The 22,717-nt window shown below is 48.6% G+C and overlaps 1 protein-coding gene across 4 annotated transcripts; it reads left to right on the top strand.

Annotated features, from left to right (window-relative positions):
• Nucleotides 1–1,990: 1,990 nt before the first annotated feature.
• On the top strand, nucleotides 1,991–21,214 carry KCNK4 (potassium two pore domain channel subfamily K member 4). 4 transcript variants are annotated; one of them, XM_082202336.1, is made up of 7 exons: nucleotides 1,991–2,066; nucleotides 8,214–8,530; nucleotides 10,358–10,478; nucleotides 13,766–13,926; nucleotides 14,415–14,601; nucleotides 15,109–15,248; nucleotides 19,003–21,214. In XM_082202336.1, exons 2-7 carry the CDS (start codon nucleotides 8,273–8,275, stop codon nucleotides 19,546–19,548), a joined length of 1,413 nt encoding a protein of 470 aa, XP_082058462.1. In that variant the 5' UTR covers nucleotides 1,991–2,066; nucleotides 8,214–8,272; the 3' UTR covers nucleotides 19,549–21,214. The 4 variants fall into 4 exon arrangements, with proteins under 4 accessions (XP_082058462.1, XP_082058461.1, XP_082058460.1 ...); XM_082202335.1 differs by lacking the exon at nucleotides 1,991–2,066 and adding an exon at nucleotides 2,499–2,606; XM_082202334.1 differs by lacking the exon at nucleotides 1,991–2,066 and adding an exon at nucleotides 5,262–5,362.
• The last annotated feature ends 1,503 nt before the right edge of the window (nucleotides 21,215–22,717 follow it).

Genomic DNA, 22,717 nt, shown 5'->3' with positions numbered 1-22,717 from the left:
TCAATAATAAAATATAGTGAGTAATAGCCTGGAGAAGAGGAGGTTAAGGGGTGATATGATAGCCATGTTCAAATATATAAAAGGATGTCACATAGAGGAGGGAGAAAGGTTGTTTTCTGCTGCTCCAGAGAAGCGGACACGGAGCAATGGATCCAAACTACAAGAAAGAAGATTCCACCTAAACATTAGGAAGAACTTCCTGACAGTAAGAGCTGTTTGACAGTGGAATTTGCTGCCAAGGAGTGTGGTGGAGTCTCCTTCTTTGGAGGTCTTTAAGCAGAGGCTTGACAACCATATGTCAGGAGTGCTCTGATGGTGTTTCCTGCTTGGCAGGGGGTTGGACTCGATGGCCCTTGTGGTCTCTTCCAACTCTATGATTCTATGAAAATAAACCCCACACCCCACTCTGTCTTAGATTCCTCAATATGAAATGGCGGTGGCGGGGAGGGGGGAGAGATTTCAGTCTTCTTGAACCACTCTGACATTGCATTTAGCAAGGTAGTGGTAATAATAATTTTTTTTATTATTTGTATGCCACACATCTGACTGGCTTGCTCCAGCCACTCTGGGCGGCTTCCAGCAAAATGTAAACAACACAATAAAACATCAGACATTAAAAACTACCGGATTACAGGGCTGCATTCATATGTCTAAAGAAAAAATTGTATAGTTGTTTATCTGTTTGACATCTGATGGGAGGGTGTTCCACAGGGAGGGCACCACTAACGGGAAGGCCCTCTGCCTGGTTCCCTGTAACTTCACTTGGGAACTGTTGTTTGTGAAGGGTGCTGGAAATTGTAGCTATGTGAGTGGATGATTACACTTCCCAGAGCTCTTTGGGGGAAGCAGTGTGTTTTAAATGTGCTTTAAATGTGTGGTGTAGATGTGACCCCCTCTTTTTTCTACGTAGTTTTAGGGTAGGAAAGTGTAGTAATAGTAATTAAAATAATATTTAAATATATATCCTGCCCTTCTTCCCAAAGGAGACTGGGGGTGGGGTGGGGCAGGCACATAAATAATTTTTAAAAATCTAAAAATGACTCCACTACAGATGCAGACTCAGAAAGATCCATCACATTTAGTCACCCAAAAGATTAACTGGCTATACCATCATCAAGCACCCTTTGCCTATCTCCACAAAGGATGCTCCTTCGCACCCTATGTACACACAGGGTTGTTTTTACCAGTGATGGATTGAGTCACTAAGCTCATTTATATACCACCTCCACACCATGGTGCCCAAAGCAGCTTATGACAAATATCAAAATACCCTCAGGTGGTGCAGAGAAATCAAGTTAAAAAACTAGCAGTAAATTCCGAAAGGCAGCAATTCAGCAAACCTAGAATAAATGTAACGCTATGGGAGAAATCTGGACAGTGCAAAATAAAAAGGAAGCTAGCAGACATCATTATATTACTATTATTATTAATTACTTTCTTGTGGTGTCACTTTTTAAAAAATCTTTGCTGGCACTTTTATCAAGATAAGAGTGCCTGCACCTCTTTTTCTCCTCCCCCCCCACCCCCCGCAAAAAGGCCACCCATTTATTTTTTTTGCTATCCTGCCTTTCCTCCCAAAGTAACCCAGAGCAGCAACCACCCAAGTGGTAAAACAATACAATTAAAAATAAAAACCTGTAGAAGATAGAAAAAGCGTGGCACGTCTGTCGAGACACCTTGATGATAAAAAGTGTGTGTTTCCCCCCATTAAGATTTCCCCACCTTTTCTCCAAAAAGCAAACTATTTGATTCCCTAAATGGTTTTGAGGTGGGGGTGTTGGAATTTGCCACTTTCAATTATTCACAATGCTTTGCGAATACGTGTGTGTTTACCTTGGTGATAAATCTTTAGCAATGAACACCTTGGCTTTCCCAGGCAAGGCAAGCCAGCCCTCGCCTCCTGAAAACCTCTGCCCCCAAACCACCCCCTCCCTCCCGGCTCCATTTCCCACCCCCACCCCCCAAAGGGTTAACACCCACCCACGGCACCTCGCCTGCGTCTCCCCGGGCTACGCTGGGGCTCCATCTGTCTGGTGGCGGAGTGGCACCGCCTGGGCACGGAGGAGGTGGGTGGGTGGGCGAGCCGTGAGTGAAGGTGGGGCAGGCTGGCGGTGGGGTGGAGCGGGGAGGCTTCACCTGCCCGGGGCAAGCCGGCAGCCTCAGCATCGGGAAGGGAGGAGGAGGAGGAGCTGCTGTTGCTGCTGCTGCAGAGAGTGAGTAACTGCAGGGATGCTCGGGCGGGTCCCAGGGCTGAACGCTGAAGCCCCCCCCCCAACCCCACCCTGGCACCTTGCATCCTTGCACCCTAGCACTTGGCAGGGAACGGGAGGCCTGGGGGTGTGGGGAGGGGAGGTTGCTCTCCAGTGCATTGTCTGGAAGCTGTGCCTGTGTGTGTGTGTGTAAGCAGAAGCAGGGATGGTTTGTGCTGCTGGAGTGGTTTCTCCTGCTTTTGCAAAGCAGCGCAGGCGGAAAAAGAAGGCGAGCGAGAGGCTGGGCAGCGGGCGAGACAGCGGGGAAGTGTGTGTGAGCGAGGCGCCGCCGTTGCGAAGCATGTTGTTTACTGGGGAGCAAGTCCTGTCGCTTTTCGTGGGGCTGCCGGCTTCCAGGTACGTATGCAATGCTTGCGCCCCCCTCTTTTTTTCCGGGAAAGAGGAGCCACATGCCAAAAGGGGGGCCCTGTGGAAACAGGGTGGCGAGGGAGCGCGCAAGAGAGGCGGCAGCAGCAGCGCAAGGCTGACATAGGCTGAGTCAGCAAAGTTGGGGGCTTGGAGCAGGGATGGGGTTGGGGGGTGAGAAAGAGGCAGGCGGAAAAGGAGCGCCGGGGGAGCAGCACAAGTGTGTGAGTGTGAGAGAGGAAGTGTCGGAAATAGTGAACCTTTAACAGCGTCTGGGGCAGTGCAAGCGTGTGCGTGGGAGGGACACACTAGGGGAAAGTGAGAGTGCAAGACAAACAGGCTGTGTGCTTGAAGCAGGGCAGGGGTGATTGTGTGTGTGTGTGTGTGTGTGTTTGAGAGAGAGAGAGAGAAATGAGCAGGGGAGGGTGATGAACCTATATCAGTGCATGTGTGTTTACATGCAAGATTGATTTGTGTATGTAAGGAGAAACCAGTGGGATGGGACACTACAAATATGTGTGTCTGTATGTTGTGAAATGAAAGCACAATCAATGCACATGCATGCTCTCTCTCTCTCTCTCTCTCTCACACACAGCATGTGTGTTGAAACTGTCAAAGAGGATGTGAAAAGAGGGAGAGAGGAATTTTGTGTGTGAGAGACAGCAAGTGTCATGGGTGCGAGTACGAGTGCTTAAAATAAATAAATGTTAAAAGATAGTTGCATGCCTGACGCCAGAAGTGTACAGGGATATAAATCGCAGGGTTCTGGGAAGGATCGAGGGGCAAACTACAGCCCCCAGGATGCTTTGGGGGAGGAAGCCATGTTGCTTTACATGTATGGTACACAGAGCCTCAGTCGCTGAACCTAACCTACCTCAAGGCCAGGTTGTGTGTGTGGGAGAACCACACATGCCACCTTGAAGTCCTCAGGAGGATAAATAACTAACTAGAGGGCAGCAAGGGAGAAACACCATATAGTGATTAAAAAACAACAACACATGGAGACTGTGAATACATGTAGACACTGATTTCTTTCCACACATCTGCATCTGAAATGTGGTGGCATCCCATGAAGTCCTACTCAGGGCAGACCTGCTGGAATCAATGGGTTTAAGTTAGTTGTGGGCATTGATTTCAGTGGGGCTACTCTGAGTAGGACTTACCTGGACACAACCAAGGGCCTGTAGAATCCAGCATCCTGTTCTCACAGCGGCCAAACAGATGCCCCAGTGCCAAGCCTGCAAGCAGGGCCTGAGCGCAACATCAGTTGTCCTCTCCTGTGATTCCCAACAACTGGGAAGGGATTCCATATTTTAACTAGACATCAACCTAAGCCTGCAATCAGCTCCCACCTGCCTGCCCTCTTCACTTCCAACCAAGCAGGGGGTGGGCCTGCTCATGGTAGGCTCTGGCGCCACCTGCTGTTGAGCTCCCAGTCTTCCACCCTACCAGTCCTAGTGGGCTACAACCTGGTCACCACTGGTCCATTGAGTTCAGCACTCTCTAAACTGGCTGGCAGCATCTCTCTCCCATGTTTCAGACTGGGGTCTTTTATGGCCTTGGCTGGGGACTTTGGGGACTGAACCTGGGACCTTCTTCACTCAAGGCAGATGCTCTACCCTTGAGCTGCCGCCCTTCCTGTTTTGTGTGGGTGCAAATGAGTGATATCTGGAGTAGGTATGTAAGAGCGATGGTGAGATGGGAGTAAGGGATGTACAGTGCTACCTCGGGTTACATACGCTTCAGGTTACATACGCTTCAGGTTACAGACTCTGCTAACCCAGAAATAGTACATCGGGTTAAGAACTTTGCTTCAGGATGAGAACAGAAATCGCGCAGCAGCGGGAGGCCCCATTAGCTAAAGTGGTGCTTCAGGTTAAGAACAGTTTCAGGTTAAAAACGGACCTCCGGAACGAATTAAGTACTTAACCCGAGGTACCACTGTATAGCAGAGGTGCTCTATGTTATCAGCAATGGGTGTATAAATGTTATGTGAAGGGAAAATGGAGTGCAACACCTGTGGCCATATGCCTCAAAGATATGCAGTTGGTAGAGCACAAGGTTCTTAGTCTCAGGGTTTTGGGTCTGAGCCCTGATTTCTGCATTGCAGGGGGTTGGGGGTCCCTTCCAAATCTGCAATTCTGTGGTTCTGTTATTTTACGGCGCTGGGCCTACCCTAGCAAGCTTCCATATTGCACAGAACACTTCTTCGGGCAGGATGGACAAATGCCTCTTTTCCAGGAACGGCAGTGGAGACTCTGTTTTCTGCTGCCCCCTCTGGAAATACATAATCCCCTTTCCTTGATCGACAACTAGTGGCCGGTACGCTGCCCTTACCAAGCAGCCTTCCCCTGGTTTCAGTGACACCCCCCCCCCATTCCAATATATACTATGGGAGAGGTAGGTCTGAGGAACAGAGAGCTGCCCCAAAGGTGTGGGGAGGTGCTTGTCCCTGGCAAACTCCGCACAAGCACTTTGCATCCATCTGTGGTTGGTTGGATGTGCCTGGGGAGTTGGGTCTTGGAGAGAGGGTAGCGTATAATTGAATTGTCTTCAGTTTAATTGGAGCCATCCTTGGGATCTTGGGGGTTGGCAGGGGGCCCACTGCACCGCAGACATCACCCTCAGTGCAGTGCTGGGAAGGGCTACCAGCTGCTACAGAACACCCCCCCCCCAAATCTCTGCAATAAAAGGACCAGCCCAGTTGTGTAGTGACCATGTCAGGACTACAATCGGTGGCCTTGAAGGTGAGTGTATAATGCTGGGGGGAGGGCACTGGGAAGAATGTGCGGTGTGTGTGTGTGTGTGTGTGTGTCATAGGGCTCCCCTACTCCTTGCACCCATCACTGTGAAATTTTCCCCACTGTGAAAGAAAATGTGCCCCAGATACAGATCGGTGGAGTCTCTCTCTCTCCTCCGTCCTGGCATGTTAATACCAGACACCTTTATCCCTGGGGTTGAGTTTGCAAATGCACTAAGTTTTGGGAGAGCTGCCCTGATTTGTTCCAGCTCTGCATTTTCTGATTTTGCCGGTCCATCTTTGACCCTTCTTTGGGTAGCAGCAATGAGGACCTCAGTACAGGACCCGGTGGGGTGGTGGTGGTATGAGACAAGCAGGATGGGGGATCTGTGACTTTTGATGTTTTGTGAATTTTTCGTTCTTAAGGTTTTCTTCCTTTTTAAGAACTCTTAACTAATACAGTGTCCATGTACTATAGATCAGGAGTAAGATTTGCAGTTTTGCAAACAGCCGTTTGGGAGGGGGGAAAGCTTAAGATCTGCAATATAACTAGAAAATGGGTGTGCATTAATAGGAAGTGTCAGCTTCTGCGGTTCTTACACTCAGCCATTAAAAAACAACAACTGCAACATAACATTTCCCAAAGTCTCAAAGCTTTTTATCTGTCCACTCGGAAGTTAAGTTTCGTTGGGTTCTATGTGGCTTGCTTACTCCCAAGTTAAGTGGCACAGGACTGCATCACTCAATATTTGGGGTGTTACTCCAGGTATTGCTCCAGGTTTGAAATCAAGGTTTATTGCAGGGACAGGGGGAAGAGGAAGAGTTGAAGTACTGTATAGCAGCACATTGGTTGCTTCCGTAGGGAAATTTTAGGAGGGGCTGGAACATACCGTACCTTTCCCAGTCAGCTGCACACTGAGAAGTCGGAAGCATGGAGTCTGAATGGGGGAGCATAGCCTGGGGTGAATTGTTGTGGAGTGGGTGCTTTGTTTTCTACTCTTCCACCCAGCCTAGGCACTGGAAACAAGCTGAGCAAAGAGATTATGGGATAGCACGAGCCCCTAACTTAGAAGAACCAGGGAAGGAACCATTATAAGTGGGCTGGATTTAGGTTTGATGAGGCCCTAAGCTACTGAAGGTAATGGGGCCCTTTATATGTCCAGCTGTCCTTTGTCAACAACAAATTGTCCCTGGTTGTTTTTTTGTTTTTTTTTTTTGTTTGTTAAATATATGCTATATGGTAATTTATGGACCTAATAGGTATCTGAAGCCATTTGCATGTAACAAATAGGAACCTACACAACACAAAACACTGTTGCTGTATGTAGGTTTTATTGTATTTGTTTTTTATCTTATATTTTGGAAATGTACACCCAGGTTTTGTTTTTCTTTTAAAAAAAATTGGGGGCCCCAAGAGAGTGGGGCCCTAAGCTATAGCTTGTTTAGTTTATACGTAAATCCGGCACTGATTATAAGGGTGAGTCTGTGCTCAGTTTGGGTAATTTTTTTAAAAAAAGTTTTGTTCTCTGACCAGGAACAATCTTGTTTTTAAACGCCGCAGTTCCCCTGCTGTATTCTTTAAATCAGAGTACCGTTTATTGACGAGACTGCTCAATGCTAAGTTGTTTGGGTCAATATTTTTAAGGTTAAGAAATATCACGTTTCTGCTCATTTAAAGGGTTGGGAAGATATTAGACTTAGGCTGTGCACGCACCATACAGTTAAAGCACATGGCTTCCCCCAAAGAATCTTGGGAACTGTAGTTTGTTAAGGGTGCTGGGAATTTTAGTTCTGAGAGGGGTAAAATACGGCTCACATGATTCTTTGGGTGAAAGAATGTGTTTTAAATTCTGCCTGCATTGGGGGACAGGAGAAGAGAGGGAACGGTTCTCCCTTTCTAAGCACTGGCATCCTGGATCAGACCAATGCTGTGTCTAATGGAGTGTTCTGTACCCAGATGCGCCCAGCAAGGCATGAAAGCAATAGTCTCATCTGATCTGCCTCTCAGCTGGTTAGAGCATGGTGCTGATAACAACAAGGTTGCAGGTTCGATTCCCCACATGGGACAGTTGCATATTCCTGCATTGCAGGGGGTTGAACTAGATGACTCTACAATTCCATGTTTCCTGCTTCCGGTGGTTTTGGAAGCAGGTGGTTTTGGAGTGCCCTGCATGCACATTGTAAATTTAAAGCATATGTAAAGTAACCCCCCCAAAAAAAACAAAAAGAATCACAGGAACTGTAGCTTACTCCTCACAGAACTATCTTTCTCAGGATCCTTAACAAACTACAGTTCCCAGGGGATCAAGTCTGGCTTGATAGGCACCAGCCACCACTGGGGGGCGCTATCAATGCAGAAGCTGGATGGCCACCTGGTCAGGGATGCTGTCACCGCATCCTGCATCGCGGATCCTGCCTTGAGCAGCAGAGGGTGACGACTAGACCCCCAAGACCCCTCCCCACTTTGTGATTAGTCGGCAGAACAGTTCCCCTGCTGCTGAATTTGTCAGTGCTTCCTTTTTCCAAAAGGGGTTCAAACTAGTGACAGGGAGTTCCAGAGGCTAACAGCAGACCCGTCCTCTGTGAATGTGTCTCCTTTTCAGAGCTAGCAATTATGAGTTCTAGGGATTAGCAACAGACCCATATTCCATGGACTTGTCTCCTCCTTTCCTCCCGCAAGCTGTCCTAGCTAGTGGCAGGAGGTTCCAGAGGTTAACAGTGTGAAGAAGTACGCCCTTTTTGTCAGTCCTCAAGGGGGCGATCCTGAGACTAAGGCATGATGTGGACTGGGGATTTTGGGGTGGAGCAAGGTGGACTCACCCTGTTGTCTTCTTCTTCTTCTTTTATACACCCCCCAGTGAATTATCCTCCGCCGCCTTTACCCCCCGCCATTTGCCCCCCTGACCATCATGGCTCTATGCCCGTAGTCTGCTACCCATCCAAGGAGTCTATCTTGAGCCCGCGGCCGCAGGAGCGCAACACTGTGATGCGCCGGACCACCGTTTTGGCCCTCTTCTCCGTGGTCCTCATTTACCTGGTCACAGGTGCCTTCGTCTTTCGCCAACTGGAGCAGCCCTATGAGATCCACCAGCAGAGGAAGATCCAAGCCTACCTGGAGCAGTTCTTAAAGCTACACCAATGTGTAGCCACTGAGGACCTTGAGGACCTCGTCCAGGTGAGAGCTGGAGGCGAAAGGGCTGGGGGGGGTGGAACAGGGCTCCGGGACTGGTTGGACCCAGAGGAATGGTGGGGGGAACCAGCTGGGAAACCGCCAAAGGAAGAAGGCTCAGAGCCCGGGGGTTGTGGGTGGGTAGGGCTGGGCGATACCTTGTTTTCGACATTGCAATATATCACCAGCTAAATATTGCGATATAGCAATATATCACAATGTCCGAAATAAAGATGGAGCTATGTTGAGGCATTAGCTGGCATCACGGTTTTTCCTGCGTCCTGATTTTTGCCAGCACTTGATTCACTGTCCCCTGCAGTAGGCAGGGGAAAGCTGAGCTGGTAGAGTTAATGGGGGCTGCTGGAATCAAGAGAAGCGTTGGCTGGCTTCACGGTTTTTCCCACATTCTGATTTTTATATAGTTAAACCTTGGTTGTCAAACTTAATCCATTCCAAAAGACCGTTTGTCTTCCGGAACGTTTGACATCCAAGGTGCAGCTTCTGATTGGCTGCAAGAGCTTCTTGCACTCAAGCAAGAACCACGTCAGACATTTGGGTTCTGAAAAACATTTGAAAACTGGAACATTTACTTCCAGGTTTTCGGGGTTCAGGAGCTGAAACGTACGACAACAGAGCCGTTTGGGAACCGAGGTTTGATTGTAACACACACACACACACACACACACACACACACACACACACTATGATTCGCAATATACTGCCAGGTTGAAATGATGTAACCAATATCAAAATATGGAATACCAAACCGGTTTTGAACGATATAGTGGTACCTTGGGTTACATACGCTTCAGGTTACATACGTTTCAGGTTACAGACTCCGCTAACCCAGAAATAGTACCTCGGGTTAATAACTTTGCTTCAGGATGAGAACAGAAATCGTGCAGCAGCGGCGCAGCGGCAGCAGGAGGCCCCATTAGCTAAAGTGGTACTTCAGGTTAAGAACAGTTTTAGGTTAAGTACGGACCTCCGGAACAAATTAAGTTCTTAACTCGAGGTACCACTGTATTTTGATATATTGCCCAGCCCTAGTGGTAGGACGATGATAAGTGGTCACAGGGAGCAGACTGGGAGGAGGCGATGTCAGAAACTGAAGGGGCAATGGGGCTTAGTGAGGTAGGAAAGTCTGTGACAGAGAACAGCTCAAAATCGGAAGCAGGAGAGTGGGATGAGGCAGGTCGAGAGGGAGAGATGAGTCAGGCTGCTGAAGAATCACAGGGGTCTCCCCCTCCTGCTGCCCTCCCTGCTGGTCTTCTGGAATCCAGAGAGGCATGAAGTGGGAGGAGCAGAGGTAGACACACAGGCGCAGTCTCAGATTGCTTGGGGAAAACCCAGGAGAGGAAGGCACGTAGGGAGCTGTGGGAAGGTGAGGACCCCTTCCGTCTCTACAACTGCCTCTTTAGGGGCAATATTTATCAGGATGAGTTCATTAGGCCTAGCACTGCTGTGCAGATCCTGTTTTTTCTTTCTAATAAAGAGTTAACTTTGCCTACTCCGTTTGATTTGCTGCTGGCTTGCTCCTGGCAGTAGCTCAGTGCTTCTGCCTTGCATGCAAATAAAAATAAAAACCCCTGGGTTCAATCTCTGGTGGTGTCTCCAGGTAGGCCTGCCAATGTACTCTGCCCGAAACCCTGAGGAGCCACTGCCAGCCAGTGTAGGCAGTCCTGAGCTAGATGGATCAGTGACCTGACTCTGTATAAGGCTGCTTCCATGTGGGTCAAGGGGCCTGGCTCAGTGCTCTGGGGTTACGGCTGCGCTGGAACGCTGGGCCCTCAGTGGCTTGGTCCTAACCTTTTCCTGTGCCCTTCCTCTCAGCAAGTGGGCGATGCCATGGGCGTCGGAGTGGAGCCTGCCATCAACAGCACAAACGCCAACAGCTCGCACTGGGATATGGGCAGCGCTTTCTTCTTCGCTGGCACCGTGATCACCACCATCGGTATCTGGGGTCTGATGGGGAGGAGGGAGGAGACAGAGGGAAGGTGCGGGGATCTTCCTTGCTTTGCTACAGGGAAGCCTGGCAAGGGCTGTGGCGCAGTGCTTGGAGCACGTGCCTTGCATGCAAAAAGGCCCAAGTTCAATCCCTGGTATTATCAGGTCTGAAACAGTACAGAAAGCTCCTGCCAGTCCTGGGAGCCACCTGCGTGCATTTAGACACCCATTTCTTAATTTTTTAAAATGAGGTTTTTGCCATTTATCTCTATGGTGGTAGTGCTGCTGCTGCGCCCCACCGTAGGTCAGGCTGAGCCCTGGATTTGATAATCTTGTTTCATCTAGGCACACCTGCTGCTGATTTGCCACCACCACCCTCAAAGGTAACGCGGGTGACGCTGTGGTCTAAACCACCGAGCCTCTTGGGCTTGCCAATCGGCAGGTTGGCAGTTCGAATCCGCGCAACAGAGTGAGCTCCCATTGCTCTGTCCCAGCTCCTGCCAACCTAGCATTTCGAAAGCATGCTGCTGTGGCAGGAAGGTAAATGGCATTTCCGTGCGCTCTGGCTTCCATCACAGTGCCCCGTTGCACCAGAAGTGGTTTAGTCATGCTGGCCACATGACCCGGATAGCTGTCTGTAGACAAACACTGGCTCCCTCGGCCTGAAAACAAGAAGAGCATCGCAACCCCATAGTCGCCTTTGACTGGACTCAACCATCCAGGGGTCCTTTACCTTTTTTACCTTTACCACCCTCAACCACCTTGCCCAGGAAAGTACAGTGGTACCTCGGGTTACAGACGCTTCAGGTTACAGACTCTGCTAACCCAGAAATAGTACCTCGGGTTAAGAACTTTACCTCAGGATGAGAACAGAAATCGTACGCCAGCAGAGCGGCAGCAGCAGGAGGCCCCATTAGCTAAAGTGGTGCCTCAGGTTAAGAACAGTTTCAGGTTAAGAAGGGACCTCCAGAACGAATTAAGTTCTTAACCCGAGGTACCACTGTAATATTATTGTTTTCCAAAATATCTGCATCTAGGGAGGACCTCTTTAGGAGGAGCCTCACCACCGCCTCTTTCAAGGCAGGAGGCATAACTCCTTCCAGTGGCACAGCATTGCCTCATCCACTGAATCTATCCAATCAATCCCCTCCTGCTAGATTTGGCAGTCATTATGGGCAGGGATGAAGAGGGCATGCTATTGGCCTCACAGCCATAATCGCCTGGTCCACATCCTCAGGTTGCAATAACTGAAGCTGACCCCACAAGGTATAATTCATGAATGGTCCAGGGCCCTTCAAGGAGCCTGAACCAATTGTGGCACCTGGCTCAGCACGGGTCCAAGTGTTATTTTGCCCTCAGAGTGTTTTTCAAATCTCTCGCAGAGACAGAAGTCGTAGCCCAACATCTGGAGGACCATAGGTTCCCCGTGCTAAGCACATGTCCCAACCAATCAGGGATCACATGTTAAATGTACTTAGGTAAAGGTAAAGGGACCCCTGACCATTAGGTCCAGTCGTGGCCGACTGGGGTTGCGGCGCTCATCTCGCTTTATTGGCCAAGGGAGCCGGCCTACATCTTCCGGGTCATGTGGCCAGCATGACTAAGCCGCTTCTGAGTGAACCAGAGCAGGACACGGAAACGCCGTTTACTTTCCCGCCGGAGTGGTACCTATTTATCTACTTGTACTTTGATGTGCTTTCGAACTGCTAGGTTGGCAGGTAATGTACTTACCAAGGTGTAAAGTGGGAATGTGGAACCTGTGGACTTTCCAGGTGTTGTTGGTTATCTGAGATAGCGCAGTTGGTACATCATGCAACTTTTGATCTCAGGGTCATGAGTTCGAGCCCCACAGCCAGTCTGTTTATACTGTGAGTAGATTGCAGACTCTTGGGAGTTGGACGTGCCTGAGTTAGATGGACCCCGGTCTGGCTGTGTGTATAGCTGTCTCCTGCATAACTGACCTAGGAGTGGGTATATCAGGGTGATCAATGCTGCCAGCTGGCTGCAGCTTCAAGACTGTGCCAGGGAGCCACACAAAGGATTTACAACTTGGGGCTGAGCAGAGGAGCTAAGAGGCTTTGCTTATTTTTGCTGGAGTCTGCAGGATTGGGACAGAGGCTGATTCAGGCACTTCTCCAAAAATTAAGGAAGCAGAAATGGAACAAGGGGGTTGGATTTTGTGTGTGTCCATCCTTGTGCAACATTCTGTTTTGAGCCAAGCCTCGTCCCTGGAACAATGATAAGGGTAATAGTAAAGAAGCAAAGGTTTCTTCTGAGGATAAGAGTGCATCTTTCTTACCCCACAGAGTATTAAGGATGCGAGACCCATCTAGTCCAACACCCTGTTCTCACCGTGGCCAACTAGATGCCTGTGGGAAGCCCCCCAAACAAGGACAGGAGTGCAATGGTCCTCTTCTTGTTCTTGCTGCCTGGCAAGAGGTAGACTGCTTCTGAACTGAGAAGCTCTGTTTCTTTTTTCATGGCTAAACAATCACCTCCATGAATTTGTCTAGCCCCCTTTTAAATCTGTCTAAGCTTGTGGCAGTGAATTCCATAAGTTAGTGGTATGTTTTGGTACAGGTGTATTTTATTTTGTCTGCCCTGAATCTGCTACCAATTGGATTCATTGTGGGGGGGGGACCCCCTCGGTTTTGTTTGTTTGCTGTGTATTTACTTCTTTAAAAAACATATCCTGTCCCATCTTCCAGAAGAAATTATAAGCAGCTAACAAAAACCAGTAATAATAATATAAAACAATCCACAGTTCAGTCAAATCTGCAGTACTCAAAGTATTAGCAGAAAAAAAATATCCCAAACCACAACAACAGTTTCAGAACAGCTGTCAGAAGTAATAAAACAGATGTCAAAGCAAGGAAAGGTATTTTTTAAGACATTGCACACACACATTCAGGCCTGTTTTCACAACCTTGAGGACTACAAACTTGCTTTTTAAAAACCAAAAACAGAATGAATATCCAAATATAAAAATTGCCTTTTTAAGCACCTGTGTCTTCAGTGGCCCACATACCTTTAGGGCTGTTTTCACAGTCATAAAGACTAGAAACTTGCTTTAAAAAAAGCCAAGAAACTAATTCCTTCATTTGTACAATAAGACCATGTGCCTATTGCAGCTTTGTTCCCTGGAGTTAATAGCAACTGTAGTCCAAAACATTCGGAGGGTGCCTGGTTGGAGTAGTCTGAGCCAGAGTGTTAGAGTCTGGATCAATATTGAGGAGCACTTTCTCTTTTCTGCTGACTCTCTCTCTGCCTGCCTCTCTTCTTCTTCCCTAACAGGGTTTGGGAACATCTCCCCCAAGACTGACCCTGGCCGGCTTTTCTGTATCTTCTATGCCCTCGTGGGGATTCCTCTCTTTGGCATGCTGCTGGCAGGAGTCGGGGACCATTTGGGATCGTCTCTCCGGAAAGCCATTGGCAAAGTGGAGGACATTTTCTTGGTGAGCAAAACCCTCGCCTGGAGGGCAGCTTCTCTCCAGCCTTTCCATCACCATCTGTACATTTCTCTGCCCACCTTTATTTGCAGGGACCTCCTGCTCATTCTGCTGTGCAGGACTCAGGTCGTCTGCCTGCAAAGTCCTGTTTTGCTGGCGCCAGTGCCCTTCTGTGAACTTCCCGCCAGCATTTCTTGAGTCCTGTTTGGACACATTTGCAAACTGGAGAAACAGTTATGGGCATTTCACACAGACACACCACAGCCTGTTTTGTTGACTTGCAGTATAAGGTTTGCCTTCCCCAATTTCATCAGCACCAAGAATGCCCCCTGTGTGTTTGCAGGGCAGTATGTTGGCAGCCTCTAGTCTAGACATGGGCACCATTTCTTCTTTTGGAAGAAATGCACTTATAGGAGTTGGCTGCCTCTTGGATCAGCTGTTAGTTTTTTCAACATTGACCTCTCTTCCATCCTGTTCCCTCCTGTTCTCCGCAGAAGTGGCAGGTCAGTGCTACCATAGTGAGGGTCCTCTCGGCCTTGCTCTTCATCCTCATTGGCTGCCTCCTCTTCGTCTCCCTGCCAACCATCATCTTCCAGAGGGTGGAAGGATGGACCCTTTTAGAGAGCGTCTACTTTGTGGTCGTCACGCTGACCACCATTGGATTTGGCGACTATGTGGCAGGTGGGTGCTGTGGGGCGAAATGAAGGGGATGAGCCCAGTTGGGTGGGGTCCATTGGGATTCCCCTTTCTGACCCTGAGAGTGGTTCCCGGAGCACAACCAACCCCTCTTCCCAGGGAACTCTGGGAACTGAAGCTCTGTGAGGGGAATAAGAGTCTCCTCTCAGTGCCCATAACAAACTATCGTTTCCCAGAATTATTTGAGGGAAGCAAGGGCTGTTTAAAGTGCTTTAAATGTTTGGAGTGGATGTGGCCTAAGACTAGAACAAAATGTCACCCTACTGGTTTATTCCAATTGAGTACTTCGTTGGGTTTTCCAGACAGCCTTTCATCCAGGCATTGACCATACATGATCTTAACTTAGCTCCAGCAAGGTGGTTCAGTCAAGTCTCTTTGGACCACCTCCTCACCTCTCTTCCTCCCTCTGTACTAAGGTGGAGAGTAACTGGTTTTGGTGGTGGTGGGAGTGCTCATTACAAATTGTCTTGCCTTAAACTTTGCTCCTTCCAGGTGATACGAAAAGCGAAGAATACCTGTGGTACCAGCCATTGGTGGTGGTCTGGATTCTGCTGGGCTTGGCCTACTTTGCCTCCATCCTGACTATGATTGGCAACTGGTTGAGGGTGTTGTCCCGGCGCACGAGGGCTGAGGTGAGGACACTGTGCTTTAAGTGCACTTGATAGACCCATTGTATCATCTCCATGTCCTCCACAACCCCCATTATTAGGGTTTCCAGGTCAGGAGCATCCCAGACCCTGAGATTTCAAGACCTAGGAGAGGTTCCTGGTGATGTCATAGGGCAGGACCTGCAGATGGAGGTTTGTTGGAAGAGAATGAGAGTGGACATCCTCCTCCTCTTATTATTATTATTATTACTCTAGCTCACCTGAAGATTCAATCCCTCCAACTGCAACCTGGAGGAGGCCAGGCAAACCTGGAGACTTCAGGTCAGACCTGGAGGTCTGGCAACCCTACCTGTTGCCAATCTTCTCCCTGTATTTCCCTGTTATAGTAGTGTGATGATGACTGACTGACTATTTAATTTCTATACTGCTTAATATATTAGAAATATCTTTAAGCAGTGTACAAAAAATGGAAGCAACGACAGACAAAATATTACAAAAACCCACTGCTACATGTAAAAAGGTTACATTAAGACAAAGTTACTAATATATATACAAATCAATATCCATTCATTTTCCTTCTGACACATCTTCCCTCTTCGCCTCCAGGTTCTCTTGTTAAGGCCACAACTCCCAAAAGCCAATGGTGTAACTTCTGATGCATACATTAGAAGCCACCTTATATCTTAGGCCAAAGGCTGTTTGTTCATATAGACCAGTATTGGCCCAGTTTGTACAGAACACTAACCCAAACCGTGGCCTAGCATGGTTCCACAATGGCGAGGATATCCTGACTGCTGTGCTCCTCCCCTACCCTGGTTCTCCTCCTGCTGTGCTATTGTGAGCTAAGCCAGGGTTGTTGTCCGAATCTAGCCTCATGATTTGCCTCTCTCCAGTCCAGGCCAACTCCTTAGCAGCAACCAAGGTTTGTTTTAGGGTTGGGAACCTCAGGTCTGGGGATCTAATGTGGCCCTCTAGCCTTTTCTATCTGGCCCTTGGGACTCATCCTCCTTTAGGGTTTTTGCCTGGCTGGAATGTTTCCTTAAGCTCTGTTCATGCCTCTTAGTTGCCTTGATCAAGGAAAGAGATGGATATTTAATGTGTGTGGAAGGTAGAGCAAAGCAAAATTTACATCTATGACTCACTTTGGCTTCTGGTGCTGCCCACCAGTGGCATGTGGCCCCCAGAAGGTTGCCCAGAAGGGAATGTGGCCCTTAAGCTGAAAAAAAAGTCCCACGCTCCTGTTTTGCAGCCTGTGTTTTGTCTGGAACGAACCTGGCCTTCTCTATTGCCCTTCAAATTGCAACTTGAGCAAGGCGTCTAGGAAGTGTGAAGGTAGAAGTCTGCAGATCAAGCCACTGTTAATAGCTAGCAAGCAAGCAAGCAAACAAATAAACAAAAAGTTGGGGGCCTTGTTCCTACAGCGCTCCTCATCCCCACCCCCAAACACACACAGTGTTCCTTGTGCTGGTGGTGCTCTATAATAACTCAAAGTGAAGGCGAGAATCTGCAGCCTCTGAGTTTTGAAGCATTTCCCCTTTTGCCAATTAAAAAAGCAGATGGCATCAATTTTGCACATAAACTCATTAAGCGGCTTGCCTAATTGAAAGCCATTTCTTTCTCGCTGACCCTGGCGTTCAGACGAAAGGCAATAAAAACAGCTGGAAATGATTGGTGGCATTTTGCACCCACCCGCCTGGAAACAGGACCAGGCACAGTGAAGGGAAGTAGGGGGTGGTTAAGGAGAAATATGTACGTGTTTGCAGCGGGTCTCAATTTTATTTGGTGGTGAAGCGGTTTGCAAGGCAGGGAATGCAGTAGCCCCTTAACTGCTGCTCAGCACAATTTCCTACCGTACCCAAGTTGTGGCTGGCCTTGTTGGGCATGGGTGCGAGGGAGAACTGCCTCAACAGGGATGCAATGGGTGTAGCAGGGCACCACACACGATAGGCATGTCAGCAGTCAGCTGAGGGCAAACAAAAATAAATAATTCCTCATGCAACCTCAGAGGAGTAGACATGAAAATCAGCTGCAGCAAAACGACCGCTGAAAGTTGCCTCTGGAGCATAAATATTTTGCAGGAAAGATTCAAGCGCTAGGAGTCAAGCGCTGAGAACCAAAACACAAGGACCCTTGCAGTTCAGGAGTGGAGCACTTGCCTTTAATGCAGAAGGTCGTAGGTTCAATCCCCAACAGCTCCTGATAGGCCTGGGAGAGACTCCCATTCTGAAATCCTGTAGCTCCACAGCCAGTCAGTGTACACCAGGTGTGGGGAACTGTTATGTACTGAGTTGAATAGGATCCAAACTGCAGCAGTCTAATTGGTCCTAGAACAATAGGATTCAGAATGCAGCAGTCTGATTGGTCCAAGAACAATGCAGCAGTATGATTGGTTGGCAGGAACCACCCAATCATGCTCCAGATATAAGTGAATCCACAACCTGATTGGCTTACAGTAGAATTCCAGAATTAACCAATCATGTGCAGCCCATTGTGTAAATAATGTATATAAAGCAGATACTTTGAGGGGACTTTCATTCATTCCTCCTCACCACTATGAGCTGAATAAAGAGCATGAAATCACTTTGCGACTCTGAGTATATTTCAGGAACCTTGGGCCCACCAGCTGTTGCTGAATTGCAACTAGCCATTGACCAGGCGTAGTGGGGCTTCTGGGAATTGCAGTTCAGCAACATCTGGAGAGCCAAAGTTTCCCCACACTTGATGTAGACAATACCATACCCTCTAAGTGTCTGGATTTTCCAGGGACAGTCCTGGAATTACAAAAGCCACCCCAGCTTCTGATTTGATCCTGGAATGTCCCTATTTCCTCCGCCAGTGGCACGACTGCCTAGCTCAGGGGAGAGGATGAGGCAGCACTTGTCCCGAGAGATGGCGGCACTAGCGGCATCCCATTGCCTCTCCAGGGCTGCCACTGCTGGTCTCCTCCCTTGGGCAAGGAGAAGGAGAGGCTGCAGTCACCAAGGCTTGTGATGTGCTGGCTCTGAGGGGCAGGACTGCCCTGGGTAGAAAGAAAGGGGGAGCCCAGCAGAGCACAAGGAGTCTTGATTAAAGAAAAAAAATGCTTTGTGCATTTGCATCTAATCTTGCCATTCCCCAAAATTTATTGATTGGTGTGTGTTTCCCTGTTTATAAACCTGCTAAAGAATAAAAAAATTAAAAAATCAGGATTAAGGGTTTTTCTCAGGATGGTGGAGGGTGTGTGTGCTGGGTCCCCTTGGTGTGGCGGTGGCGGCACTTGCCCTTCTGATATGAAATGCTCTGCTGGACACACACACACACACAGGGGGGGGTTGAGGAGGATCAGTTGCGGGGGGAATGAGAAATGTGCCTATTTTCATCTGAGTCATGTTGGAAGGTATGCAATACTAAGCTGACTCAGTATAAGACAGAGTCCTGTGTTCCTATATCCCTTATAGTCCTTTAGAATTTGCATTTATCCGAAATTAGCAATGCAGCTCTCCACTCTCCAACCAGTGTTTACAAAAATGCATATAAAAATGTGTGCATAAAAATGAATATATCCACGACAGTAACATGCGAAATGTCTTGCATTAGGGGATATTGCATTAAGGGAAATAACATGCTATACTGGATAGATCTTTTAGCATAGAAGTTCTTACATATTCCTAAGTGGCATCTAATGGGTTTTTCTCCCCACCTTTCGACCTTTTGCTTGACTGAATAAAAGGCATTCCCCCAATATGGATTTTGGAATTTTCTGTCATAACTACATCTCCCCCTTCCTATTTCCCTACAGATGGGAGACTTGACTGCGCACGCTGCCTCCTGGACGGGCAATGTGGCCTCCCAGCTCCGTGTCCCAAACATGGCGTTTCCAGACAAGCTGCACAGAGTGGGCACCTTGAAAGGGAAGCCGCTGTCGCCTTCGGCCATGTTGCAGCAGGGGGACAGCCAAGAGGTATTGCCGCCACTGCTACTGCCGCAGCAGCAACTGCCACCGCAGCAGCAACTGCCACCGCAGCAGCAACTGCCACCACAGCAGCAATTGCCACCCCAGCTGCCGCCTTTACCAGCTCCGCTGCTGCCACCGCCACCGCCATCCCCGCGCCCATCTCCAGGTACTGCACAGCGTGTGGCCCAGCTGCGGCCTATAGACTACGCGGGTGAAAACCTGGCCTTCATTGACGAGAGTTCAGATGCGCTGAGCGACGGAGGGCCGCCTTCTGCCAGGTTGCCCCGCCGCATGCGCCCTCGGGCACGGCACCGTGCCAACACGGGCCAGCCGCCAGGATTGCCCATGGTCCTGCTGAGCCTGACCCAGGACAAAGGTGAACCTGTCTAAGGCTAGAGCTAGGCCAAAGCCTGTCTTGGAGCAAGTTTCCGACCTATTGGTGCAGTTCTCGTTGTTCCTCTCCTCCTGTGCCCAGCAGAGTGAAACCCAAAGCGTCTCGGCTTTTGTTTCCGTGAGGTGCTAAGTGCCCGCCTTTCTGTGTGCCCTGGCACAAACCCTCTGCACTGCGGTATCCCATTCTATGCTGCCAGCTGGGCTCTGTCCCCGTTTCCATAGACACTAGGAACGCCACCCTCTTTGCTGTGCCAACACAGTCTCTTGCTTCCAGTGGGACAAAACCTGGCATCACCGCTCTCCTCTCCGCATGGTGCTCCCCAACTCATCCTTCCTCCTGGCAGCAGGATTATACTCCTGTTCCCCGAGCATCACTGGAAGCCTCATCTCAACCTGTGTGCCTGTTATGGTTGTCCTCCTTTAATCTTCCAGAACTGCACCTTGTGAGTGGGTGGACAGGTTAGGATCTCTCCCATCCACTCTGGCTCCAAGCACCAGGTCTACTTCCTGTTGCATGCTCTCCTGATCATCCCTGTCCCCAAGCACACACGCACAAAACTCCTCCTGCCTTGTGAGTCAAAGTAGGCGAATAGCCACACAAAGTGTGAATGAGTTTCATAGCTGTTGTTCCCCTTCCCCCAGGAAATTATGTTAGCATTGGGCTTTTAACAGAGTAGATGTCTGAACAGATGTCGCCATGACTGAGAAGCCTCAGTGCCCCTGAATAACTACAATTCCCAGGATGGGGGTGGGGTGGGGAACCCATGATAGTATTGCACCTGTACACTTGCTGAAAGTTTGTCACAAACTTATGCACCTTTCCTCCCCTGCTTTGGTGTAGGGATGGAGGAGAAATTTGGTTTAGTTCACATCTAGAAGCCAACCTACCAAACTGGAACTTCCTGAAACTTAAAAAACACAACTCTCTTTGGAGATTCGCTCTCCTCTGTGTTTTGCACCTCAGTTCTCCAGCCACGTAATGTGTAGGAAAATGCATAATTTGGGGTAAAGTATGTGCAAAAATGCTTATAGTGCTGAAAATAAAGTGCAAAAAATGCATTTTGCTTGGAGAAAACTGCTTTGTAAAAATGTGTCTGTTAGGAGAAATTCACACTCAAATGCCAGTGAGTTGTCATGAAGACTTTTTTCTTTTCTTTTTTAAGCAGATGCAAATGGATGTAGAAATGTGAATAACCGAAATTAAGATTGGAAAAAATAAGAAACTGAGGGAAACAAGAATTGACAGATTTGCCTATCCCTACCATGGGGTGTCTGGGAAGGTTGTTGTGGGGTGTGATTGCCTAAAAAATGCTAACAACTGCATTGGGGGAGTCCCTATCCAACCCTCCTTGCAATCCAGTAATGTTGGAGAGGTATAGTAAGATTTGGGAGTGTGTGAACCCTACGGGAGCTCCCTCTTGGCTGGGCTTCCTCCAAGGGCTGTTTGGTTACATGGGGCAAGGCTCTGCAGCCACCCCAAGCTACAGAGAAGAGAGTGTGGGAGGAGGCTACCCTCATCTCTCCCCGTCTTCCATCTTTCACTTCACAAATGTGCCTGTTCTTGACTCTGTATATTGGAAACATTTTATTTATTTATTTATTTATTTATTTATTTATTTATTGGTCTGGTCTTCCAGAAATTAAAACCAAAACTACACGAGAAGCATGTGTGTGTCTCTGTGTTGTTTGTTTGTATTAATCACAAAGAGACACGTCTCCGTGTTAAATTACAGCAGTGGTGGGGAACCTCTGTCCTGTGGGTCCGTCATGGCCAACTAAACCATACCTGTATGTCCATCAGCTGATGTCACCTGGTAACACCAGGCCTACAGCCACCTGTCTAAGTTGGCCTGCGAAGTGAGGGAGGGAGAGACAGATCTGGTCCACTGGGCCAAAAAGCTTCCCTAGGCGGAATGCAAGAAAGAAGGAAAGTTTGTAGTAAGAAAGTTTGCATTTGCTCCAACTGGCCTTACATAACTGATAGCACTTCCAGGCTGTTGCTATTTGGGGGTTAGTGCTGGGCCGGCCTCAATTCCCCCCACCCCACCGAAGTGATGCTCATCGGCCTGTTGGTCCCACACTCTGGGGAATCCCTATTCCCAGGCCTGCCTGCCACTGGCCAATCCACAGGCAGGCATGCAGTCCTCTCCAGCCAACCTCTGGATTGGTGACATGGCCGTGGCCAGGCCGCAATGCCGCCTGACTGATAAGGTATAGGAATCTGAGGCCTTGATGGAATCTAGGCACTTATTAAAAAAAAATATTGTGAAAATGCTTTGTTGAAAAATATATAATTTGCCATAGCTGACCATCACCAGCTAGTGTCACATTTGTATAATGCACTTTAAAAGGTAAAGGGACCTCCTGACCATTAAGTCCAGTCATGACCGACTCTGGGGTTGCGGCGCTCATCTCGCTTTATTGGCCAAGGGAGCCGGCGTACAGCTTCCGGGTCATGTGGCCAGCATGACTAAGCCGCTTCTAGAGAACCAGAGCAGCGCACGGAAACGCCGTTTACCTTCCCGCCGGAGCGGTACCTATTTATCTACTTGCACTTTGACGTGCTTTTGAACTGCTAGGTTGGCAGGAGCAGGGACCGAGCAATGGGAGCTCACTCCGTCGCGGGGATTCGAACCGCCGACCTTCTGATCGGCAAGTCCTAGGCTCTGTGATTTAACCCACAGTGCCACCCGCGTCCCATAATGCACTTTACACAGCACTTAAAACATTCTTGTGTATTTCTAGTGAGCAGGGTCCTCTCTTAATTTTCAAGTTCAGGCGGGTTGAGGGAGATGACTCAAAATGTAGCTGAGAGAAAGAAATAACAGAATTCCCTAAGGGCATATAATGGGCCACGTGTTCTATTTAATAGATTTTCTAATGATCTGCAAAAAGGGTGGGAAAGGGAAGGAGGATGGTGATTAAGTGAAATTTCCAGGTAATGCAAAAAAAACAAAACAAAAAAACCCAACAGCTGGGATGTCAGCCAGGCATTACAGGCGGCAGGAGAGAGAGAGCAAAGCACACTTTATGAAAGGGAACTGAGAAATAATTTTTGTATTGAAGGGGACAGTTGTGGTGGGTAGGACAGGAAGTACAATTGCCTCATCCTGTTTCCATTGGAAATATCGCATTATTTACATGCTCTGGTTATGGTTCACTACAT

The sequence above is a fragment of the Podarcis vaucheri genome (assembly GCF_965113315.1).
Source record: "Podarcis vaucheri genome assembly, chromosome: 16".
NCBI classification, from domain to species: Eukaryota; Metazoa; Chordata; class Lepidosauria; order Squamata; family Lacertidae; genus Podarcis; species Podarcis vaucheri.
This window is presented reverse-complemented; position numbering and strand designations above follow the sequence as displayed.

Coding starts and splice junctions, on each gene's coding strand:
- KCNK4 (XM_082202336.1), top strand. CDS start 8,273: ATGCCCGTAGTCTGCTACCCATCCAAGGAGTCTATCTTGAGCCCGCGG. Junction 10,479..13,765: donor CACCGTGATCACCACCATCG/GTATCTGGGGTC, acceptor CTTCCCTAACAG/GGTTTGGGAACATCTCCCCC. Junction 14,602..15,108: donor ATTTGGCGACTATGTGGCAG/GTGGGTGCTGTG, acceptor TGCTCCTTCCAG/GTGATACGAAAAGCGAAGAA.